Source organism: Athene noctua, chromosome Z (assembly GCF_965140245.1).
Source record: "Athene noctua chromosome Z, bAthNoc1.hap1.1, whole genome shotgun sequence".
Lineage (NCBI taxonomy): Eukaryota > Metazoa > Chordata > Aves > Strigiformes > Strigidae > Athene > Athene noctua.
The window spans coordinates 57,810,736-57,837,095 of NC_134077.1; the positions used below are offsets into that span (position 1 = coordinate 57,810,736).

General features: G+C 34.2%; 1 protein-coding gene across 8 annotated transcripts in view; it reads right to left on the reverse strand.

The window, feature by feature from the left end:
- The window catches only part of VPS13A (vacuolar protein sorting 13 homolog A), a 111,546-nt gene that overhangs the window by 29,869 nt on the left and 55,317 nt on the right, over positions 1-26,360 (reverse strand). For 3 of the 8 annotated variants that reach the window (XM_074932441.1, XM_074932437.1, XM_074932443.1), the window contains 20 exons: positions 25,479-25,711; positions 22,943-23,035; positions 22,094-22,450; positions 21,227-21,328; positions 19,722-19,880; positions 19,339-19,600; positions 18,281-18,441; positions 17,051-17,154; positions 15,455-15,752; positions 13,878-14,294; positions 12,970-13,074; positions 12,726-12,872; positions 9,681-9,719; positions 8,496-8,624; positions 7,671-7,804; positions 5,705-5,834; positions 5,095-5,330; positions 2,830-2,983; positions 1,848-1,994; positions 1,203-1,284 (listed from right to left, as the gene is read on the reverse strand). In XM_074932441.1, the coding sequence (XP_074788542.1) occupies positions 1,203-1,284; positions 1,848-1,994; positions 2,830-2,983; positions 5,095-5,330; positions 5,705-5,834; positions 7,671-7,804; positions 8,496-8,624; positions 9,681-9,719; positions 12,726-12,872; positions 12,970-13,074; positions 13,878-14,294; positions 15,455-15,752; positions 17,051-17,154; positions 18,281-18,441; positions 19,339-19,600; positions 19,722-19,880; positions 21,227-21,328; positions 22,094-22,450; positions 22,943-23,035; positions 25,479-25,711 (3,489 nt within the window). The remainder of the gene's footprint in view (positions 1-1,202; positions 1,285-1,847; positions 1,995-2,829; positions 2,984-5,094; positions 5,331-5,704; positions 5,835-7,670; positions 7,805-8,495; positions 8,625-9,680; positions 9,720-12,725; positions 12,873-12,969; positions 13,075-13,877; positions 14,295-15,454; positions 15,753-17,050; positions 17,155-18,280; positions 18,442-19,338; positions 19,601-19,721; positions 19,881-21,226; positions 21,329-22,093; positions 22,451-22,942; positions 23,036-25,478; positions 25,712-26,360) is intronic. The other 5 variants (XM_074932442.1, XM_074932440.1, XM_074932444.1 and 2 more) reach the window with 3 other exon arrangements.

Sequence of the window (26,360 nt, forward strand, 5' to 3'; positions counted from 1 at the left end):
TATATTTTTAATATGAAAATATCATACATGTTTAGGATTTTCTCTAATCCTGTAAAGTATGATTATGTAACAGACATGACTGGCAAACAACAAAGGTAAAAGAGCAGGAACAGAAAGGAATGGGAAGACAAGGATGAAACGGAACAAGAAAATTCTATTTGAGTGATCTCTGGTAACGCACCATTTTCATTTAAAAGCAAATTAATATTGATAAGATCTTAGGCATAATTTCGCGAGTCAGGAATAAAATTTTCCAATGCCCAATGAAAAAAATATAAACTAAACAAAGAAAGAATTTTGTAGATTTATGCACTGAAGCTTGAAACTGATCACACTCAGAATGAACACCTGACATTATCTTCTGTACAAAATCACAAGCAGTATTCTTTGTCTCAATCCAGAATCCCTCCTGAGATTACTCTGCTCTCCGAATGACTTTACTCTGAAGGAGCTAATGGAAGACTGCAGTTCATCACATAGTATACTGACTGACATTGAGCTCTATGCTCCAAGCAATGGAGAAGTTGGAAGGCTACATACAAACCAGGCAAAATATAATTTGCCATCTACAGAGCTCATAAATGGTGCTTCAGATAGCAATTTTGAGTTTAGACTGGAACTGGTATACATTCCTTTTATTGTTAGTTCAGGTTATTTTGGATAGGTCACTAAGTCATCCATTGTGCAGAAACAAGAAAAAAAAAAAAAAACACAACAGGATTAGTATAAACAATTTATTTGAGGCAGTAAAGAAAAATCAGATGACTAAATATGAAAAGTGAATCCTTACTGCCCCAGAACTTCAAATGCAACTAATACAGAAATGGTGCAACAGATTCACTAACATCAAGATAACCAACAATTTCATCTGTTCTTACTTTCAGCAGGCAACTCTTCTCCTCTATTAATCAGCATTGTTTTAGTTGTGGTCTGAATGCAACTATCAAAAGTCCTTTTTTATGCTTGATCCAAATGTAACTTTCATGTTATGCTCTCCAAGAGCACTGAACTAGTGTGTCAAAAAAAATGTGCTTTAAAGGTATGGTATCAATGGATGAAAGAAATCTTGCTTTCTTCTGGTTATCTGTAGTCAGTAAGTTTGTACAGACTTCATCTGATATAAATGACATGGGTAACTTCATTATAAGCAATTTATCTTGTCATTTTAGAAGTAAGGATTGTGTTAAACTAGAACAACAAACCTGAATCCAAGGTGATGGACTTTGGAGGTTTAATAGGGTAGAACACAAAGGGAAATATGGCTCCAGGAATCTGGTTTTGTATCTAATAAGGGTAAGGATAGGACAAGGTGCAGCATGTTAGCTTTTCAGTAGTGAAATAGTTTAAAATGAAGACAAACATAAGAATTGTAAACATTACCTGTAGCATTCCACCAATTCAAAAGCAGTAAAAAAAAAAAAAAAAAAAAAAGCTATTTTGGTTCAAAATTCGGTTCAAAATTCAAAATGAAATAATCCAATCCAAGCAGTCTAGAAAAGTTTAAGTTGGCAGTAATAAATAGTCCAGATAATTTTGGAAAGGATTTGTTTTTAAAAACTTGGACGTATGCAAGATAACAAATTATACCTATTTTTCTGTTAATTGTAAAGAAAAGCCACAAGAAAAATCATGGGAGATGAATGGTAAATGTTTTTCCTGAACAGTTAATAGTTATCTAGGGTTTTTTTCAGAAGCATTTCCAAAGATTGAGAAGCACTGATGTAAAAGCCAATGAGTACAATTAAATCAAAACATGACAAATCCAAACAATTATAAAAATAAATCCAAGTTTCCAAAGAAGTTGCTTTTTCTCAATATGTAACTCGCTATATTTTGATAAGACTCACCTGTATCCTGTAAATTTGAATTCTGAAAGACTTCTGATGTGCAGATGAACTGTATTCTACTTTTAAGGCTGGCAAATAATTCCTTCTGATAGGAATCTCATTTGGTTGTTGAATTTTCATGTTCATTCCATTAGGAGTTAAACATACCTATTGTATTATTAAAGAAAATTTGGTATGCTATGTGTTTCAAAAGACTGCTTTTAATAGCATACTTTAAAATTTACACTGTTCACTAACACTGTAAAGATAGTTTAGCAGTAAAAGTTTTGCAGCTTTTAAGTCAGATGTCATAACTTTATTTAAAACAATCAAATTTTGTCACAAATATCACTAGAACTACAAAATATTGCACTATTTGGAGAATCACTAGCATTTAAAATATGGCTTTCTAGACCAAAGGCAGACTAGTATAATGTAATGGTCTATGACTGAGATAAAAGTTGGCTCACTTACCTATACCACGTTCATTTACCTACAACTATCTAGAATTTATCTATAGACAAGGACCACAGCATTTGGAGCATGATGCGCTTCTACCTTCCAGAATAATTTTTTTCATGTATATGTGGTTGAATGACACAGTTGAACTATCCCACAATATGGCACTTGAAAAAATACAAGATTTTGTGCTAAAACAAACAAACCAATCCACCCAAAACTAACTCCCTACCCACCTTCCCAGTATAACAAATGAACAAAATGCAAAGCTTCTTTACTGTAGCTTTACACATATTTAGTACCGTGACCTGCAAACATGTTAGATTTCAAAGTTAGAGGCTAACAACAAAAAGTCTACAGCAAGCTTTCAAACATTTACAGATTTTATTTTCTAGACAGAGATAAAGAAGGATTTTCAAATAGATTAGGTAAATTGGTCATCTCAATTTTCACTGGAAGTTACTTCAAAGATAGAAAAATTGATTCTTTTTTTTTTTCCTGTGTATACATGCAAACAATAGAATTAAAGAGCTATCAGTATTACCAAAACATTTGATTCCAACTCAATAATCTTATTTTCTGAAGGAGTTAGCTCACTGTAATCTTTAAACTCTTGTTCTAATTTATCAGTCTGCTTAACACTCATTGGTCTCCATCTTGACTTCTTCTTGGGTTTTGTCTCCCAAACCACATCAGAACTTTGAATACAAAACAAAGAACCAAGAGAGAAGGATTAGCTATTTCAAAATAAGATTTACCTACTGCAGTATAGCTTTTAATAGGTTATAACTACAGAATGAGCAACCACATCATAAAGCACTAGTGTAATAAGTAAATTGACCCAAAACACCCACTGCGTTCTTGTTACTAAGTGGAAGCCAGTCTCTCCAGTATAATGCAAAAAAGGAAAAGTTAACAGCAAGTCGGTGTAGCTCCCCACCTTGACGAAGATGGGTATATAAGGACACTTAATCAGAAAGCTCAGTTTCAGCAGTACCGCCATACATTATTTAATGTAGTATTATTCAATGTTATTTCAATGTAGATTTCTACATATACTTCTGCATGTGTTTTGGCATACCTGAATTTATTAGAAATTGAGAACTTCAAGTCGAAATTAAATTCCTCCTGAACTACCTCTTATTTTTGATAGCTAGTTTCTTCACTCTTTCTGTCTAAATGAATAGACAGTGATTTTGGTTTACCAATTTTAGGGGGGTGTGGGGTTGGTGGGGTTTTTTTTGTTGTAGTTGGGTTTTTTTAATGGTAGCCCAAAATCAGTTCTTTTGTCTCTTTTTTTTTATTATTAACAACAACAACAAAATAATTAATCATCCTTAAAGGGCATTAGACTCTTTTCTGCTTAATTCCACTGCTGATGTGAGAAGATCTCATGTCTGACTTCACCTTACAGTCAAACTGAAGGCACATAATAGAGCACAACCCAACACTATCAGACAGGTGGAGGATATTTCTTCTTTCCACAAGTTACTCTAGAGCCCACAAATACATTGCTTTCCAGACACAGCTCCCTAATCCAATCGCTTTTAGATGCATCTATGTCTGTGTTCAGATACATCAGTGTCAGAACCACCAAAAAAAGAGGTGAGCTAAAGGGCAAAACAACAGCTACAAAATAAGAGTACTACCTTGAAATTGCTGGGAGTTTTCTCTTTTTTTCCTCTTTTAATTTTTCTTTTTCCCCCCCCTCCTAAATGTGCTATGATCCTACAACTGCTATGGTGAAACTTGTTTCTGCATCAAATTAGATGCAAACTGCCTTTCATTCTTTTCATAACAAGGCATTCACAAATGGGAACATTCTGAATAGTAGGGTTTCCTTCACTCTACCCAAGGAATAATCTCTTATCCTCAGAAAGAGCTTTCAGGAGTTTGACCTCGACTCAGAGATTAACAATACCAGTTTTAAGCACTACTTGACGACTGACTATGGACGACTGCTTCCAAAAACATTGATTCAGTGAAATCTCAATACTACTTTGAATCTATGCAATTAGCTGCCACTTTTAATGGAGCGTTTTCAATGTCTAGATAGTTATCAGATTTCAGTTTCTCAGGTGAGGGCAAGGATTGGGGTTTTCTTTGTGAATAACAGAAGTATGTAAAGTTTTTGCTTGTAAGTTTTGCAGTGTGATACAAAGAATTAATCAAGAGAAAAAACCCTCACTCTAGTAACCTCATGGCTATGTATACACAGAAATGTCTGAATTATGGAAATTATATACAAGTGTCCCTTAGGCATTTTAAAAAGCCCCTGTTTGAATATATGATAGCACACTTTTCTTATAGTTTCTCTTCTGCTTCCCTCTGAAATGCTATTGTAGAAAACCTTAAGTATTAGAGCCTTAGAGCTTCCATAACTTCTGTCAAAACTAAAAAAAACCTACAAACCACTACTGCATCAAAATTTTCAACAAAGAATTCAGCAACTTGTTTCTGTAATGAAGACTGAAAAATCCACTGACACAAACTACCCACAGACCCTACTCCTTAAAACTCTATTCTCACTTCCCAGACTAAATGGACAGGAAATATTTCTGTTCAGTGTATTGGGAAGTTTGCCACACACAGTTACAATTATGTGCTGGAAAAACATGTACACCCAAATACAGAAAGCTTATGCATTAATATAAAACACAGTGAAAATATTTCTCTTTATAACAGGAAAACATAACGATTTAGTTCTAAATACTCAGACCTTTTTTTCCTCTTCCATCACACCCCAAAAAGAAATTCAGTGAGTGAAAATACCTGAAGTTAAACATTTTAGACAGTTGCACACAGTTACCTTGTAATTCCAATGTAAGACACCTCTTGCTTCGTATAATTATTAACCAATGAAATTCCAACATCTTGCAAAGACAGAACAATTTCCTGTTCTGCTAGTTCTGCTTTTACACTTTCATATGTCAATTTAAATACATTCTCATCTTCAGTGATTAGGACAATACGCTGCAAACCTTCAAAAAATGACACTAAATAGACCACTTTCCTACAATCCAGGCTGAGTATTTCCATTTTGTCCTAGGAAAGAAGACAGAAGAAGTTTTTACAACTATTTAATCAAAAAAGTTTTTACAACTATTTCATCATTCTACTCCACAAACAAATGCAAGCACAGAGATAGGAACAACAATAGAAGACATTTTTTAAAGGTACAGGAAAGTAATAATAAAGTTTTTAATGATGAAGTTTTACAGCAGAAGTACACATACTTTTGAACTGAAGGTAATGCTTACTGGCGTAAGCTCCAGCAAATACAGTGTTACTGTGCGGTGTTTGAACTTCACATATGAGATTAATGATCATACTCACTACATATGGAATTTCATACTTACACTGATGAACAGTATAATACATTAGATATCATTAAAAGGAGATCTAGATAATATACATACCTCTTTTGGGGTAATTTCCTCAGTTCTATTTCCACATTTCCATTTCAATTTTCTAGATCCTGCTGGGTCTGCCCAAGTATACAGTACTGCCTTGTTTGGCTGAAGACAGTCTTCTAATTCACTGAGGGAGCTTGAATACAGTAATATTAAATTAAAATTTCCATTATATTTTGTGTCAATTACTTTTGCATTCTAGCATTCAACAAGAACAATTATTTTTTCAAATAATGAAAATGAAAACTTAAAACATTGTGCATGCAAGAACATGAACAAAATCATTCTCAGAAGAATAATACAAACAGTATTTATACTTCAAAAATACGTATGTGTACTTTAGAAATAAAGTATACACAGTAGAACTTAAATGCTCATTTTCTTCCGCACTTGTGATTAACAGGGGAACATTAAGTGCAGAAAAAAAACAGACAGGGCAGCTCACAAGCTGAAAGGAAAAATCAGGATTTGTGCTGCCAAATATGAATGTTCCAAGAGAAGAACAGTGCGTTCAAAATCCATTGTTTAGGAAAGGTTTCCCCTGTATGATTTGCTGAAGGGAAAAAAAAAGTGCAGTGTTTATTATCTGTATACAGTAGATGTTTTCAGACAAACATTTTAAATTTCATTCCCCTCACATACAGTTAAAAGCTGGCTGTTTTTTACAGCTCTCTGAAAGGAGCCTACCCCCAGGAGGGGAAGTGGAGAGGGAGATGCTGATCTCCTCTCAGTGGGATCAAGTGATAGGATGTGTGGGAATGGTTGAAAGCTGCACCAGGAGAGGTTTAGACCGGACATTAGGAAACATTTCTTCACCAAGAGGGTGGTGAAACACTGGAACAGGCTGGTTGATGCCCCATGCCTATCAGTGTTTAAGAGGCATTTGAACAAATAGCATGCTTTAACATTTGGTCAGCCCTGAAGTGGTCAGGCAGTTGGACTAGCATCTAGTAGGTCCCTTCCAAGTGAAATATAATAACATGACATGACATGACATGTAGTATTCCATTCTCATTCCATTCTCCATAGTTCATTACAGAAGTTACATATATACTTACTAAATTTACACTAGGGATGCCCAAAATCCAATTAAAAATATAACAATTACTAATCTTTACAGATAAAAAACAAAGCAAATAATTGACTGTATTCTTCAAACAGGAACATAGAGCTGCAAGCTTAATTTGACTAGCAGCTCTTCCACTTTTCAAGTGAAAATCTTTAAACAACACTGCTCTGACTGACTGAAAGGAAAAAATTGTAGATGCTGTTTGGCTTTTTAAAAGAAACAGGTCAAGAGTGCTGTATACATGCTTACATTTCTCAGCACTGCACAGTATCTGCATACAGTAGCAAAGCATTACAAAGACATTCCAGCTTGAGAACAGAACAAGTATAGCTGCATGAAAGTACAGAACCAAATTTTTACTGATGGCAGATAATTCTTATTTGTTAAAATAATCTTAGTTTTGGTCCAGCCTGACAAAATTTATGTAACTACCGACCCATTTTTCAGTCCGTTTACTCATCTCTCCCATAAATTTTAACCCATTCTTTCAGCTAAATGTCAACTAAATATGATAGAACTCTAAGTCTCAAATCTAATTACAACTCATTTGTTACTTATTCCGCACAGTCAGCCTCTGCACATTCTTTGCTCCTACTAGGAATGTAAAGGAATGTAGAGAGCAAAGGCCACAGAATTAATATAAAGAGAAACCAGAGAGCTTCTTTAGCTCACAGAGCAGTTTCTTTACTTGCAGAAACAAACACCTAACAATACATAACACTGCTCTGTTAATAATTCATTCTCTTCAATTTATAAAACAAGAGATTTTTGGGTGCTCTGACAAAATTAGATAGCCATTTCTTTAAAAATAGGCTTCTTAAGGAATAAGAGTGCTTACAATACATGAAATAACAGTTCGCATGTCTTCGTGCAGACACCCATACTAAAACTCTTCTTACATACCTTTGTCCATACTCAATAATTTCTGCTTTAGTATGGTTTATCAACAGAAATGGAGCGGCACCATCATGGTAATTAGAAAAGGTAATCACGGTAGAATGTTCAGTCAGGTTAACATCCACTGTAATTCCTCCAAGCTATCAGATGTAAAAATTAATTAAGTAAAAGTGAAAATAATTTCTAGTAAAGCAAATGTAATTTAAATATTTTGAAAAACTTTTATTCTCATAAGATAAAACCATCTAAGAGTCAAATAAACAACCTGTTTTAACATACTTTTAAAATACTTCCCTGATCTAAGTACTAGGTAACAGGCATTGCACTCAGTAGTAATCAAAACTATGGAGAACGAGTTCTCTACTGTAAAAAGTTAGGCTGGCAGTAGAGGAATCTCCCTTGAATGATTCATACACATTAAAGCCCTCCAAAGCATTAAAAACACTCATATATTTAGAAACTACTGCTAGATGAGACAATATACAACACAAATAAATTTAGTGGAGTCAAAGTTACTTTTCAAATTAACTTAGTGTTACATTAGATCTAATGTAAATATTTCTCAGCCTCAGATAAAGAACACTAGTAAAACAATCTGTTTCCACTTCTACACATCTGCTTCGTGCAGAGAAGTGCTTAAAACAAAACGTCTACTACACACACAGAAAAGTGAGAGCAGGAGAATGAGTATAATATGTTTACATACATATAATCTTTTCCCCAGCTAAGGTTTTGCAACACTTGATTGTATGAGAAGACAGAAAGTTCTGAGAATGGAAATGAAGCAGTTATTTATGTTGTTTTATCTAACTTCCAAAGGCAACAATTTACCTTGTTGTCCAAATGCAGTAGCAAACAGTTTTCTTGCTTATCAAAATTTATCTTCTTTGGGGGGAGATCAGAATTTTCAACTCTAACAAGCAGTTTGTTGGCATCACTTTCAGGCCAAAACGGAATGCACTAAAAAAAAAAAAAAAAAAAAATCAGGTATTTTAAAGTAAGTGAGAAAACAAACTACATGTTAAATGGCATTAGCCCGAAGCTCATCTAGTAAAATTCTGCCCCAAAACATAGTGAGTTGGATCAGAAACTCTAAAAAAACCTAAAAATAATTACTTACCTGAATACAATAAACTGAAAGGAAGTCAGAAATAAGTCAGACTACAGTGAAGAAACCGAGGAGTTAAGGAGCTAAAAGTGAAAACAGCAAGACTTCATATTCACATGAAGAAGTAGGTTTAAAATGGATAACATATATGAAATTCAGAGTATAAAGCTCAGCATAGCTACAACACTGAAAAGGCTACGCTTATTACAAAAAAAAAAAAAAAAAAAAAAAAAAAAAATCAATCGACATATTTGTTCTTCTATTAACACCATTAACAGGCTTCTTGCCACTAAGTATAAAGCACAAATCTTACAGTGACAACCAATGACAAAAAGGGATATTAGCATAAATACACCCCATAGTAACTTGAGTACACAGGACATCAGCATACTAGCTCTTCTTCTGAAATACTTTATATATAAGAATACCTATAGACATATACACACACACACACACATATATGTGGGTATAGAACATATATAAATAAAATAGAAAGCATTTGGCAGCAAATCAGAGAGCATGTTCTGTTATTCACATCCACAGTCGAAACCACAGGCATTCTGGGTTTAAAAATCCCACAGACTTCAACACTCTTCAACAGTTTACATACCAAATGGTTAAGACAAGGAGGCAGGGAAGACAAAAGTTTTAACTGTAACTAATGAAAAGTCTAAACTAGAGTCCTGCCACAGGAACAAGCTATGATTAACAATTACTCTCAACCAGCAAGAACCAAAGTCTGTCTAGATAGAACAGTTTTCCTGTATTTCAAGCTGTTCACCTGCAACATCCAAAACTTCAGGAGCATCTTTCTCCAACATAGGTTAAGAAATGAGATTTTTATATTTAATTGTGTCTGAATCCTAGAATTAAATCTTCAATGGTGAAAGACTAGTTCACCCACTTACCATGCCACTAAGTTCCCTTTCCCATTGTTTCTCACACCACAGGAAGCAGGAAGACAAAGGAAAAAAATATAGTTAAACAGCAAGGTTGAAGGTGTTATCTACATCAACGTATCCTACAGACAAAGGAAATTTGTGCTGTAAACTAGTATAAAACATAGCAAGTAAGTTGCAACATGGAAATCAAGAGCTCTCAAAGGAAATTCAAGGAGAATCAGTCAACAGTAAAAGAAAGTTTAAAATCAGAACCAACATAAGTAAAAAGGATTGGCTAAACAAGAAGTTACAGAATTAACCATAGAGAACTGAAAAATAAATTTTTGCACTGATCTTCAGCCACAGAATGTGTCACAAATTTATGTTGTTTCCAAATGTTTTACCACACACTTGCTAATTGCTTCACTAGATACTGTATTTATATGACAATCTCTATTCCATAATAAAATCTGTAATTTATATTTACCAGTGGCCTCATGTACAGTCTTTGGCAATGTTTTCTTTTTTTTTTTTCCCTAAGGATGTATGTTGATTAACTGTCTTGCACAAGCCATTTCATACTAATCACTGTCCAACAAGTCCTATCACAACCTTTGAAGAACAATGAATTTTTCTAAAAATAGTAATTAAAGTTTCAGATAGATTTAGTGCTTTCCAGACAGGGAACATGTCCAAGAAGAGATGGGTTTTACAGAAGGATTGCTTTTTTTCCCTGAAAAAAACAGGTTGTCACCAAGAAAGAAGAGTGGATAAAAAAAGAAAAGCAGCAAGAAGGACTTCGTTTTACTTAAAATTACAAAAATAGAATGGGGGGAGATGGGAGCAAGCTACAATATGAATTAACATTTCAACAAGCTTCTTGGTTTTTTGAAGATCAATCCAATGTAAAAAAGTAAGAAGTATTTTTAAAAAATCACAGGAACTAATTAAAAAAATAATCTAGGTTAGCTGAATAGCAGAGTTCCAACTCTCAAGAACAGTATCAGATGGGAGCTTGGCTTTGGAAATCGGTCTTGGATGCCCAAAGACAGACCAATATTGGCTGTACTCTACCTAGATTTAGAAGAAATAAAAAACATGCTGAATTGACCAGTTGGGTTACAAACAGAAATCTCGGCAGACTTAACTCTCACAACACAGATTTTTAGACTGCTTATCAAAAGGGAAAGTACTGACACAATGTGGAAGGGCAAGCAATCTTGTGAGTGAAGTTTGCAGTAATTCAGGAGGGGATACAGATTCCTCGGTTGACCCCTACTACTGCATTTGATAAACTGCCATATCTAATCTTTCAAAAGACATTAGGGGTGATCCTAAAACCTACAAAGTCCTCCTCTGATACTTGATAACTGAAAGGAGACTAAGATAAACTCATACAGTTATGAAACACTTGAGAAACAATGATGCTTGTGGGACAACCTGGAAAATTCTGTAAGCGTATCAATAAAACAGCCAATATAGGAAAACTACAGATTATATTTGTAGCAATGTATTTGAATGTGCAAAACTATTACCTTTGAATAGTTTTTGCAGAACATTTCAAAAGGTCCTATAAAATAATTACATTTATTCTAATAGCAACTCTATATCAAATAGAAAACACAGACCACCAAGAAGTCATAAAATGTACCTATTTCCTCAGAGTAAGAAGTTAGATATGAAGTGACCCATGCCACTACACATGAACCTTTGTCATTTCAGAGCTTTATCAATGAACTAGATGAGGAATCATGCATGTAAAGAATCCAAAAACTATGTAGAGTCAAACAAAAGTCTGGTTCAGAGGAACATAAGAATATTAGGAAAAAGCGAATGTGTAGGCTCATGGCAAACAGCCTATTCTTGAGTAAAAGCAAAAAAACATTTTTGAAAATAATGATAAACATTATGGGAAGCTGAACTGACTTAAACACATGAAGATCTAAACATTATTGTGTACACTTAAAAATCACAATGGAACAGTGACAACAAATAGCAAGCAAAGTAGTATTGATTTCAGAAATTGAAATAATTATATTTAAATGGTATTTCTCCTCCATAATCATTAAAGAAAAAATGCACACTTAAGGAACATATGTTGAAGGTACCAAAAATTTTTACTTTTTACTACAAGATCTGGTTATGAATCTGATTTAAAATATTAACTTTGGTATTTTAGTTAGCAAGCATTTTTGGTAACCACTTGGAGTATCTACAATGGTAAAGAAAACTGAGAGGGCCTCCAACTGCACAGTTTGTTAGGCTTAACTCTGTCTCTGTTTTGGATATGCTCCCTTCAAGAATCATTGGAAGGAAAGGACTGAGATTTCACTCTTCCCAGAAGGCAGCATGGATCACTTTCAACTTTCATAGACCCCCCAACACCAGTGCCCAAACAGGCACTGCTTCTCCTATATGCCCTGAAAGAAGGCATGATGGCCTCAAAACTCAAAAATACACACAAGACATAATTGTGGGATATTGCAATGCAAACAGCCAAGTTGCATGCCATCTGCAACAGTCTAGACCTCTGCAGCACAGACAAAAGCCCAAAGCTATTTACACACCATTTGGCCCTGGGGCCAGTATTCCCTTTCTTGAAATGATGCATTAAGCACTAAAGAACATCAGTGAGACTACTCCCAGAATAAGAGTTTGGAGCTATCTCAACTGATCCACATGAGGGATTTTCTTCCTAAATGAAAGCAGCAGGACATGTACCAGGTCAGCCAAACCATTCTATCAGTTACCACTGCAAAAACTGAACAGAAATTTCAGTGCCACTGCAGAGAGAGATAATACAGTAACAGTGCAGGTCTTTTTCTCATATTGTTTGTGATGCAGGTAGCAGAGAAAACATTACAATTACAATGTAGACAGCTTTACAATATATCCTACAGCAGCACTGAGAAAGGCTAAGAGGACATAGATAATTTATTGAAAAAGCATGATATGTTCAGATATTGTCACTGAACACTATGCATGGCTTATTTTCCATCAGTGAGTGTTCAAACCAATATTTTTTTTTCTCCTTCCATAAACAACTTGGAATAGCTTCCTTTATAAGGTTACCTGTTGCAAAACAATAGGAATCCACTTCTCCTTGCCTTCTTCAGCTACTTCCAAAGTATATTTGCTTCTATTTGAGATCATAAAAAATGGAGTGAAAGTTACAATTCTAGTAATATTAAAACTGCTGTTGTTTATGGTGACACCGACCTATGAATAGAAGGACATTGTTAGAATTATGCTGTTACTTTCTTATCTCATTAATATTTCCTGAAAATAATGAATTCAAAAAATAAATTTCGCTCACTTGATATTCCTTTTTGTGGCTCTTGCATTTCACAGAACCATGACTTCCAACAGTGTCCAGTGAAAACTGATCAGAGAGTTCACTGTCAGTCACCATAAGCTGCACCTGTGAAGAAGCACCCTGATTAATTTTCAGCTTACAGAGACTAACACCATTTAAAATCATACCTAAAGTATGTGTATATATAAACATAAGTGCATACTGGAAATACTGGTGTTTCTATTAAAAAGTCAAGACATAACAATTGCCAGTATTGTCTCACAAAGATATTTCCTACCACCCTTAGTTATAAGCTATGTGAAATAAGCATTATAAGTGTAGGATACTCCAGAGGAGGTGACCACATAAGAATCCTTTCCAAAACTTACCACAATTAAAATCTCAAACACAATCAAGAGTCTCATAATTCCTCTCATACCATTCATCAGTCAGTAATATGCAGCATTAAAAAACTCACATAGCAGACTCAAATGGTAAATTGAATCTTAACCTTAGGTTACTACCAGCTCAGACCCCATCTACCAATCACCATGGCAAGCATTCATTTTTCAAGTACCACAGCTTTACATTTCTTAAACAACTTCTGCATCTGACTTGGAATAAGGACCTTTGTTGATGCAGTTTAAATGGAATAAAGGAAATTGTTTTATCTAGGAAACATTTCTCAGTGAATTTTATTCCTCCCAAAGATAAGAATCTCTTTCTTAACTATATCTTTGATAATGTAGATTTCCCATCTCAAGCATATCTGACAAAACATTTTTAAAAATTGTCTTTAGACGGAATATCTTAGGTTTCACACCCTTTACAGAGCATAGCATAGTGTAGGTAACTTTCAAAGTGTAAAAATGCTTTCATATAAAAACATAGGGGTGTACAGAGCTGTCGGGTTTTTCAGAATACAATACCTTATTATTTTGGAGGAAGTTTTTGGGCTGGAAAGAAAAAAGCAGTGGCTTTTTGTAATCTGGAGGATGCTTGCGGTGAATACCATCAGCTTTGTACTGCAACATTCGACCAGTTTTATTTACCATCCAGTAAGGACTGTGAATTGCTATAACCATCTGCCCAGTTGTGTAGGTCACGTGGACAGCAATATCCAGTTCAGTCTTATCCAACTCCGTGATGCAGTAAAATGTCGTAAAGCTGATATCAGGTAGATTGCTTTTTACATGGTACTCACTCTTCCAATTTTGATCAAGATAGTTAAGCAACTGTAAATCTAGTTTTGTTTGATCCAAGACTGCATTATGAATCTGAGATGAACATCCTTCCGGTAGAGTCTCATATTTGTTCCCATTTCCCTTTAAAAAAAACACCAAACACTATACATTTACATGAGTCACATTCGAAATTCATATCCACTTTTATTTTCTAGGTAGCTTTGAAAATTGACACAAATTATTTAGGCAAAATTTTTAAATGTTTATTATCCTATTTAACCATGTTACACTGTTAAACATCTACCTTAATGTATCATGTTACAGAAAAAAAACCTATGCATAGTCATCAATATTTAACACCTGAAAAAAATGTGTCACCAAATTAAAATACATAAACATGCTGAAATGACAGATTTCCTCAACTCATTATTTCTTTCACTAAATTTAAATTTGTAAGAGACATGCAGAAAAAAGCCTGTTACTTCCATACATGTGGTAGAGGATATAGTCTCTAGCTCTGGAGACTAGAATTTTGTCTCTAAAGTGCAATTGAGACAAAATTTAATTATTAAATTCTACTATTTGAGTTTAAATACTAAATATTAACACCACCTGGGAAAAAAAAAGGTTCAGTGTCTCCCATCTATACTTCTATTATCTTAAGTCTAGATGAGTAAGCAGCGGGACACAACCGCAGCACATCACAGAACAAAACATGTAGTGCTGAGGAACCAACGTCCACTCTGTACTTGTTTTAGGTGTTTTACTTGAGACAGGCTCTCATTCAGCTATGGAATGAATGCCTATTAACAGTCAAAGTGCAACTAATTGTTTAATTTCATTGGAAAAGAATATAAAGTCTGACACTAGGCTTCAATTTAAGCCAAAAACTGGCAAAAAGGAAGGCCTGAGAGAATTCATTAAAAGCATGCTACTGCTAAAAGTCAGTGACCATATAACGCAAAAAATGCTACTGCAGGCTGACCCACTTCAGTCACCTGAGGCTGTCATAATTTACAGGAAAAACTGCACTGTTTAATTAGGCTCAAGCTGCACTTGAGCAACAGAAAATTATTCTCTCACAGGCCTAAGCTTGTACAGTGTCAGGTTTACTAAGTATGACTTATTACTAATGATTAATACCATCACATTATGACATTCTGGTACTGTTTCATTTCTGTACATAAAGACTTGCCCTTACAAGATCTGTGAACAGAAGCCCTCTCTTTTAACATCCATTTATAAATGTATTTCTAGCAGCTGGTCAGCTTTCATATTCTAGGTGGGAAACATCACCAAGAAATTAAACATTAAAGAATTACCTCTACAGAATAAGTTATTTGATAAGGAAGAAGATTGCGGAGAAGGACAGAAGGCCATAAATGAACAACGTATGGGAAGTCCCATTGATCATCTGCACATAATGAAGATGTCAACATGTCTTTTACAGGAACAATATTGATGATAAGTGAGTGGTTAGTTGACCTCACAGACTGGCATTTCCTTTGTAATAAACTATCAACATTTTTCATAATTTCATCAAATGTAATTCCTTCACACATATCATATTCTCCATCCACTCCACTTTCATTGGCTAGTGGTTGCAAACTCAGTATGGATCTGTAAATGAAAACATTTTTTAAACACTCAATATGAGATTGAATTTTTCAGTTATGAAAAAATACTATGCAACACTAACATTCTAGTATTACTTTGATTTTGGCAGATTTCTGACAGTAATTCATTGCCTGCCTTTATCTCACTTAAAAGAGGAAGCAAAAGGTGGTCTGGATCCCCAAAATTCATGGAATTGTACCACTTGGGATTTTTTCTTCCATACCACCATATACTTCCCTTGCAAAAAAAGGGACTGTTGGAGATTCTTATGAAGAGACTACTGAATTGCTTTAGAAGTGCTGCTGTATTCTTGTTTCAAGGAAAAGGTCTGGATGAACAACTCACTCCTATGACTCCTATGTGCAGGAAGTGCACTTCTTTCCAGTCACCTAAAGCATCAAGTTTAAGGATTATTTAGACACATGGCTTTTCTAAGGCAACTACTTTAATCCAATCAGCTGCTCTTTGACTGACTGTTTCTGGCAGTAAACATTTCTTGACTGCCTAGTGGAACTCACCCATGTATCTATGCAATGAATCAGAATGTCACTAAACCTTATTAAAGAAAATACAGATAGTTAGAAATATTAATGAACTTACATTACCTACAGTAAAGTATAACTTATTTAGTGAAAGAGATACACAGCTGCCATCTTAAAAAAAAACTAACAGTGTTTGTGGGAAAACAGAAGGAAAAAGTCACTGTAATCATAAAAAACAACCAAAGCAAACTGCCTAAAAGTTGTGACAGTTCAGCTAAACTGCACATACAAGTTCACTGCAGTTTTAAGCCAGTTTTAGCTTGAACGTGCTTATAGCATAGCTACATTGGAAGTCAAGTCATTCTAAGGATGAAAAGCTTTTTTGTACATCTATGATAGAGTTTAAGTATATCAGGTTCAATTTTTTTACTTCAGAATCACAAAAATCAAAAGAAGCCTTTTTTTTTTAAAAAAAAAAAAGTTGTAATACATCACTGGACATTACTCCACTAAGAAAAGAAGTCTGTCCTGTGTGGATAACAATCACTGTGTTACAGAAGCACCTTGGCTTGGAGTCTTAATTTAGCTAATTTGAGTTGTTTGGTAAATGGATTTCAAAATACTTCAGATTCAAGAATTAAAGAGTATTCTGTTTAACTCAGACAAGATGCTCTGAGAGCCTACCTAACAATGTCAGTATAGTATTAATTACAGTATTAGGTAGCAAAGGGAAACTATATTTTTAGAATAATTGTATGGATACAATAATCAACAATGTATAAACATATTTCATTACAAAAGAACAATGCAGTAAAGTACCTGTAGGAGGACAATGGTATGTTGAATTCATTTTCTGGTGAAGCAGTCCCTAAACATCTTCCTTCCTCAAAAATATTTAATGGGATTGAAAAATGATTCCTTATCTATATGGAATAAAAATCCAGCAACATACATCAGGAAAAACTGGAAAGAAAGTTTTGTGAACATAATGGAGCACAGAATAAGAACTCTCTCATTGTTCATCTTATCCATTTTCCACTGAAGTGCAGGTACTTCAGAAGAACTGTCTCTAATACCAGCAAATCTCCTTGAATAATTTGATTGTGTATAGTTTAATGCTATATTTTAATTATAAAAAGAATACATTAGCTGTAAAATTCTTTTCAAGGAGAAACATAAAGCCCTGTAAAAACAAAGACAAGTAAACCTGAACTATCTAATAACTTTCCAAAGAACTTTCACCTAAAAATAGAACAGATATAGGGGTGTGTGGGTCAAAATCCATATAGCATAAAACACAACGAAACTGTAAATAAATATTTTGAGTTAAGTCATCAACACCCATTATAATTTGGAGGATATATAATTCTTTTGTTCTTTACAAACTCTATTTTTTTTTTAATTTCAGGTTAATTTAATGGCATTATTAGCTCTATAAAAAAAAATTACAATTCAACTTAGGAAAGAATAAAACAGTAAATCTTGTTATTAACCAACTCATGAACTACTCTGGGCAAAAGCAGCAAGTGAAATGTAACAGGGACACTATCACTATAGAACACTAATATCTGGACCATCCTGTACTTGTAAACCACATAATATTTATCAAAAATACTATTCAATCAAACAAGATATATGTTCATCAGCTGACTCTGTACTAAGCTTGAAATTCATGTATCAATGCTACAGGATAGAGTAAAAGAAATAATCCACAGAAGGATAACCTTGTGATAAGGTTAATGGAGGTTTCTTGACAGAAAGCAAATAGTTCAATAAGACTAAAATTAGACCTAGTACAAGAAAACATTACTGATGAATTATCCTGATCTAAAATCTGTTCTGTTTCCACTCCCACCCAGCCCCTGTCTTTGTCACACTGAAAAAGCTTTTTGTTCTTGAAAATGTCTTCTGAACTAGTAATACACACCAAAGTTAAATGAATTGTTCAGATAAGTTGTTAAAATACTTTTTATAAAATATTTAATGAATACAGGGTCACTTTCATTCATTAAAAAATTAAAATGAAATTATGTTTGGAAATATAGTAACCTGAATAGGAGAACGTATAGTTATCATCTTGCTTCCTTCAACAGTATCAATTTGGCAGACAATGGACCTTTCAACACCCGATTCCTCGTGTCTCACTCTGTAAATACATCGACCCACTTTTGTCAGTGGAATCTTTTCCACGGTGGAATGATTATGTGGACCTATAATTTATAAGATGAGAAATGAAAGACTCAAAAGGACCATAAAGATACATTTGAAAGACAGAAATGTGCATTCAATAGAATTTTCTGCATCATTCAATCAAAAAAATTTAAAGCAGATTAAAAAGTACAATCATCACTCTTAATATGCCGATCTTGCAGTGTTATTGAAGAAACAGCAAGAATTTTTTTTCACCATAGGAAAAAGATTAAATAAGTCCATCACTCAAATATTTAAGTGGGTTTTCCTACTGCAAATAAAAATAGTGTCTAAAGGGAAATGTTTACAAGATGTAATGCTTATTAACAAGGTACAGCTCATATATACTGCAAGACCAATTCAACTAATACAAGACCAGTTTGAAAAATGTGTTGAAAAAACTGTCAGTTGTTACAATGAATCAAATTGTTAACACATACACCATTAAAAATAGATAAATTCTACTTCTAGCTTTAACTGTGTTTTACTTTAAATTATTTAAAACAATCTTTTCTTAAAAACATCCCCATTAAGAATAACTTCTGCTGTGGACACACATATATACAGGCCTCAAAATTCTACTGAAAAAAAATATTTTTGGGAGCTTAATTCTGCATTAATGTGGGAATACAAACAAAAACATTTGATTGCAGTAAAATTATGAAATAAAGACTAGTTACCTAACTCATTTATCATGGTAGAAAATTTATGCTACAAAAATTAACAAGCATGATAGATGTAACTTTTAGCTGCAAAGTCTAAAGCACAATTTCAAATGTTACCAGGTATCTAAAATCCAAAGAAATATACCTTTCATGCTGTATAGTCCCTCAACACTTCTCGACCTGTACAAGATGCAGTATTATGCATCATACAGTATTCACAAAACCAGAAGATGTATGAACCTTGAAACTTACAGATCTGAATGTAAAACCTCTTGCTGCTCAGAGTTGTCATTGCTGTGAACTGGTCACTCTCATTTTTAGTTCTGACAAATTCCATATTTAAATTCTCTCCATCTCTTAAATGAAATATTTTTGCTCCAAATTCGACATTAAGGACACTAAAGGAATCACTAGGTGAGACAGTGATGGGAAGTCCTAAAGAATTTATTATTACAAATGGTGCTCGGTCTTTTTTGAAGATATCTGAAGTCTGACTAGCTGCCTCAGCAAATGCCTGGAAAGCAAAGAACAAATTTAAAACACAAATATACTGAATAAGACTTCATCAAGACATTCTGTGTGAAGATTCATTTAACAATTCTGACACTATTGCATAGTTAGGTAATCTTTCTTACCGTGCCCAAGTTACTCAACATCTGTAGCCCACATTTGGATAGTGTAATGTTCAGCTGGTCTTTTGAGGAAACATTTATTACTGTTTTATATTCTGGAACTTTGTAGTTTTCTTCTTCTGCATCTGATTCAACCAATGCTTTTTTAGCCTTCTTTTTCATCTGAAAGAAGATTTTTAAGGAATTTTTATTTGACCACTCCTTCTGTAGAAGCAAGTTTTACCTCAAGATTCTTTTTCTCTCCCTTTCCCACTCTCATGTTCTGCCATGATTTTCATTTTTTGTTTATGTTTTTATTCTCAAATAAAAACAAAAGTGGGAGAGAATAAAGGAGGCAAGTGGCAAGAGATACATTTCAGAAGTCAGTGAAATCCCAATAACAGTAGCTAAATTTGATTATTTAAAAACAAAGAACATAAATTTACATAATAACTACTGACATACCCAGCAAATGCTGTGTGAAAATATTTATCTTATCTAATAACACTGTGTAAAAACTATTCTATGTAATTGGTTTCAGAGTCTTAAAGCAGTAACCCCAAATTTAGTCATTATGTTTCCAAACCAAATACTTATTTTGTATGTTTTCATTTGTTTGAAGGGGAAAAAAATAGTAAAATCACACATAATACATTTTCCTAGCCTTCAACATTTCTGGAAAGTCTTTATTTCCAAATGTTACATTTCAAATCTGGGTAAGAAGATAGGTTTGACTCACTATCTTCAATCTTTCTCCTGCATTAGGTTTCATATCTTTCTGAAAAATTATTAGGAATATTTTAAATAGCAGTTTCTTAATTTCAGTATCTCAGCCCATAATCTTTACCCTTCGACAGTCATTACTGTAGAAATTTGTTTGATAATGACAGTCCTAGTAAAAGGGCAGTTTTTCCATTCGGAGCAATCTCTCGGGCTAAAAATACTTGAAAAGTTTTGAAAAAAAATAAAAAACCAATGCAACACAACAGTTAAAACAGAAGAGGGGGTGGGGGTGAGTAGCTTCCTTTCTTAGATAAATGCTTACCTACTTTGAGACCAGAATCTAGACTATTTGCTTATGAAGGACAGAACTGAAGTGCTAAGATCACTATTCCCACAGTGCACTTTGTGCTAGTCAATAACAGGTATCAGTTTTTCCAATATGTTTCTGCTACAAATACTAATGTGGAATTAGACAAGTGGTCTTCTGTCTTTCCAAAGTCACTGAATACATCATTAACATATGACCTAACCTTAGAGAAACTGATATAAAGCCATTATGAATTATGTAGTGGAAGTGGAATCGAGTCTGCCTGCCACCCAAAAGACAGTATTATTTAACAGATCTGTGAATCTGGATCTTCACTTGTGCAAAAGCTGGTTTCATTCACTAACTGAGAAGAACAGTCTCAGTAGCCAAAAAGAAGGAACAAAATTCTTAGATTAGTCTCAGTGATGAAAGGTGCAGAGCATTTGTTTCTTCTAAGGTAATGAAATGGAATATTTGAGTTCAGCTTTGGAAAATATACCTTGATTTCAAGAATCCATGGTTTGAAAAAATCCGTCTTCTCAACTTCTAGTGGTTCAAGCAAAGGTTCCCACACTCCAAACATCTCATTAAAATAGTGTACCTATTGAAATAAAGAAGTCAATTAGGAAATTACATACAACTGTTAAATCAATGAAAGCTCTACAGATTTTAAAATACTTAAAATCTTGATTTACAAGTATATTAATTACTTCAGTAATATAAAAGATTTATAATCAGATTGCACTTACAGCTCCCACCGTAAAATGGAAGCAAATGCATTATAGAAATAAATGAGGCAGCTAACTCCCTACTGCAAAGACCCCCTTCCAAATACGTGGTATAAGATGTGTCACCTAAGATATCATTTTGGCCTACACTGTAGGCGTTGGAAGTCTAAAGCATTATAAATAAGGAAGAATCTACCTACAATAAGCACTGAATTTTATTTCACTAGTTTGCAAATAGGAACCAGTTTGGATGTTTTATATACAATACTGGTACCACACAGTATTTTAAATGACACATGAATATTTTCTACTGCAATCTTAAATAAAAATTGCAGAGCGATTTTAGGCAGTTGCTACTCCAAAATTTAATATTGATGCAACAGGCGTTTGGGAACTTGTATGGAGTTTAAATGTGAGATTTACCCTATAACACCAATTACTGCCCTTAATACATTAAATCTAATGCATTAGATTTTCATTTTAACTACCTTAACACCTCATTTCTATCATGCTCCAACAACATGTATCTGCAGGAGTTTAGTCATCAAATATATGGATTATTTTTATTTTATTGTCCAAATAACACAGTGGGTTTCATATCTTAAGAAAATTTTTCTTTCTTATGTAGGATTTCTCACCTCTAGCTCAAGACGAGAACGTAGGTTGATTAGAGTACTCCAGTTTTTAACTTCTCCAATAAACGAGGACTTGGCTAAAAGCATTGGTACAGTTCGGTGCCCAACCCCAGCTTCAAGTGTTAGAAAAACAGATTCTATATTCATTTTCAATGACTCTCCTGTGGGAACCAGTTCTGTGGTTGGATTTGTATCTTCATTTTCATTTGACTCTTCAAGAAACCACATTTTTAGATTTTTTATATCTTTCTTATTCCACAAGTCTGGAGGAATTTGACTAATCTCTTCTTCTGTTGTTTCTGCAGTTTGATAAAGGGCTGATGTAATAGTAATTACTGTGTTTATAATTATCGGTGAAACCTTCAAATAAGAAGTTGGAATAATTGGAAATGAGAAGCTAGCACAGGAAACAGTCAGCTACTTTCAGATACAAAATTATAATAAATATGTTTCACTAGCAAAACACTTCTGTTCTCCACAGGGCTCATGTTTGAAAGCTCATTTCTTTCCAAAAGTTATGGTTCAACCTATTCAGATTTTCAACCCCTGTCTTTCTTCCAGATGGGAGCCTTCTGAACTACATCATCCAAAGCTTTATCTGAACACTTCAAAACTTATCTATGCACATCAGGCCTTCATAAAACACAGATTTCAAAACCAAAGCATTGTGACACAATTGGTAACTTTCAATTTTGTTTTCACATGCTAAACAGGTAGGTGACCTGAAGAAACAATTCTTCACTTCAGCCATTCCAGATTTTATTTTTTGAAGAAACATACCCCACAAGCAACTTCAAAGCCTTCTGAGTAGGAAGTAGTAGAAAACTAAAAACACAATGAAAATCTACTTACTTTTATTGTTAGAGATTTAATCGTTAGATCAGCCATCTGTGGAGTAGTACCTGACTGTTTCATTTCAAAGAAGAAGTCACAAGGCTGTAATACCTACAAAAAGGGTAAAAAACACATGTTAAATTGAGAAAAAAGTATTTGAAAAAAGTATTGTAAAAATAATATTACTGCTAAATACTACACATCAGAAGTGTGTAAATACTACACACCAACAGGAAAAGTTAGCATTAACTGGTTCTTCAAAATTAAATGTAATCTGAACACTAATCATGTGTTCAAACATACAGAAAAAAGAATCTGAAGCATCACCTCAGTCATTCTCAATCATTAAAAATTCAAATGTCAGCTACAGTAAAATGCATTACACCTCAGTAACTCCATTCTTTAGGTAAAGTCTGCAGATGTCTTCAAATATACCGCATCATCACGCCTGTGATTTTGAAGAGAACCAGACTTTTCGGTTAAGGACAACACAACAAAAGTTACCGTTTTCCTGAATAAAAATATTATTATTTGAATCACAATCACTCAGTTCCAGCTTTATTTTACAATCACTCCTTGCATACTCCCACTTGCCAAGGTTTACCAAAACCAAATCTAAGGTACGCTATAAACAATATCACAGTGCTATGTAATTAATAAAGCACTCTGATGTAGTTAGACTCTACTGACTGACAGGAAAATATCCTCTCCAGTCTCTAACTGAGAAGATAAATCTTTTAAAAATGGTAATTTCAAAGGAATATTGATTTTGCAGTCTTTCCTGACATCTCTGGCAATATCTGAATCAGAGGCTGGGGGCAGAAACACCCTGAATCAGTTTTACCTCACTTTTCCCAAAAGAATTTGATCTAACAGAATTTTCTGTCCACATTATTATTTTATCCTCTGCGGCTCATATTTTTTTCTTCTTCTTCTGTGTTACAGCCAGGACTGAAAAATAACATTCTTCTTTAGACCAAGGTATATATGATAAATGTACAGAAAGAACCTCATTACTTGTGCTTCTCTAAATCCAGAGGCCAGTTTACTGGGTATCTGGGGAAACCTATTCACCAGGAGGATGAATTCATCCATCACTAAAGTTTAGGCAATTTAAAATCTTCACATCAATATCAGTCTTCAGAAAACCTGTAATTTTCATATAAACTCATATCATACCTTTTCTTTCTTGACTAAAGGCAGCCATAGACTGTCATCTGAACCTCTATTAACTCTGATTATTTTCCCAGACTGAAATCTTACTACTTAACAACAAACCTGGCTTCAGAGATTTCCTTGCACACATGTTTTCAAAAGGGACAGTTACGCTGCTACCTGCAGAGAATGTTGTCTTTTTTTGATCCCTACTGCTCTCTCAAGAACTTTCTGAACCTTTCAAAGAAGGTACTGCTTTAAGCATCAAAACTAAAGTCCTCTGAAGTTTTTTCCCCTCTTTATAGCACAAGCATCCTGTCAGATACAGGTCTTTTCCTCTGTTTCTACAGTCTGAGATAAAAGATTCTGGCAGAAGATATTCCTGTAAGAGGGAAACCTTGGTGTGAAGCCTTTTAAGTGTTTTCTACAAAGCTAACCACATTTGTGCCACATTCACTAGCTACGAAAATGCAAGTCAAGCAACTCTGCATTGTGTTGCAGCTATCAGTGCAAGTGCATCCCTTTCTCAATGACTAGACTGTTAACAGAGTAAGGCAATCAAAGAGTTTGTCTACCCAAGGAGTAAACTGAGCTGCTATGAAAGCATCTGATAAGGAGATTAAGTGGAAGTCCCAGTCCTTTGCACTTATGGCTTTGGTCTTTCCTACGTAGCTCAATAAAGTAAGCAGGCAATAACACAGAGCTGAAAAGTGATCTGAAGACACAGATAACAGTTGAATATACTGTGAAATTGAGGGTTTTTTCTGATACAACAATATCATTACAGAGTTAACTGAGGTGTAGTCTGCTGTAGAGGCAGAGAGCTGCAAGAAGCTCCAGGAGTCAATGCATTCCACCTGGACAGTAACTAAGAAGTCTGATTCTGTTGCCAAAATACAAACAGGCAGTTTTAATACGATGGATCCATGGAACTTAACACCAAGAAATTTATGAACAGCATACCATATGTATTTTATTTCATAATACAAACTTCCCATTCTGTCTGTGACCCTTTGTTATTCACTTATAGAGCTATTTAATGTAAAATTTCAGACTGAAAGTATTCCAAATTTGCTACATTGCATTTGCAATAGTGTACACTCATAAAATTCTATTTATTTGGCTTACATGTGATGTAAGAGATTATTAACGTTTTACTCCTCTGGGCTCTTAAATTTAGCTTGTAGTACAAAGCAAACTTCAAAGCCACAGATCAAGGTGACACTTTTGGTGTATCAGACACAACAGAATAAAATCAACAAAATAAGTTAGCAACAGAATTTTACTCATATGTCTGTAATAGAGTTTTTAATGATGAAAGCTTCAGAAATAGCTTGCATTCTAATAGTGTAAGTTACACAGCACCTTTTATATAGAAACTGGATGTTTGCAAACTCACCGTAGTAATGTTCCCTTTCCTTTTTTCTGGAAGAAATGGGCATGCTTTCATTTGTATCTCTTTAACAGCAGCTGTCATGCTATATCTTTCTGGACTATTCTTAATGAAGACCTCACACTGTGTTGTAACCACCAATGCAGGAGCATCACTTCTTGTTAAATCAGCCACAAACACAATCTCTGGATTTTTAACAACAACGTTCATTTCTATTGTAGATACAGGCTGCACAGGTGCTTCAAAAATATAAATTAAATTAGACAAATCATTAAATGATTAAATTATTATTTACATAACTTATAGAGAAGTTTTACATATATTGTGATAAGATCTGGCATAACAGGTTATCAGAAAACCTGTAGATCCCTGCAACTGACTTATTTCTAGGCTTTCTGCTGGAGATACAAAACCATTAAAGCTCTAATTACTTTGAGATAGAACAAAAGATTCCACAAAGCTTCTTTGTCAAAATGAAATCAGTACCACCACTGTCAATACCTCTGATTTACTAAATGTAGACATCTAGTAAAGCTATGTATCAGCTTTACTAAATGTCTACATCAGCCAGCTATGATGGGGTCTTATGAAAATGCTGGACATGTTTTCTGCTTTCTGGAGCAGCAAGGCACACACTTTTCAGTAGGACAATAATGCAGCATTTACTAGTGCTTGATGTAACCATTTGCAGTACCAATATACTTTCATGAAAGACTTCCTTATTTATTTGATTTTGATCATCTACTAAATAATCACAGCAGGCCTAGCTGAGGTGGACAAAACTAAGACATTGAGGGTAGAGGAAAACAAGAACAAAAAGAAGGGGGCTTGATTTGCAGACAGGATGTGAACTACCTGAGGCCTAGAGGCATAAATAGCCCATTTCCT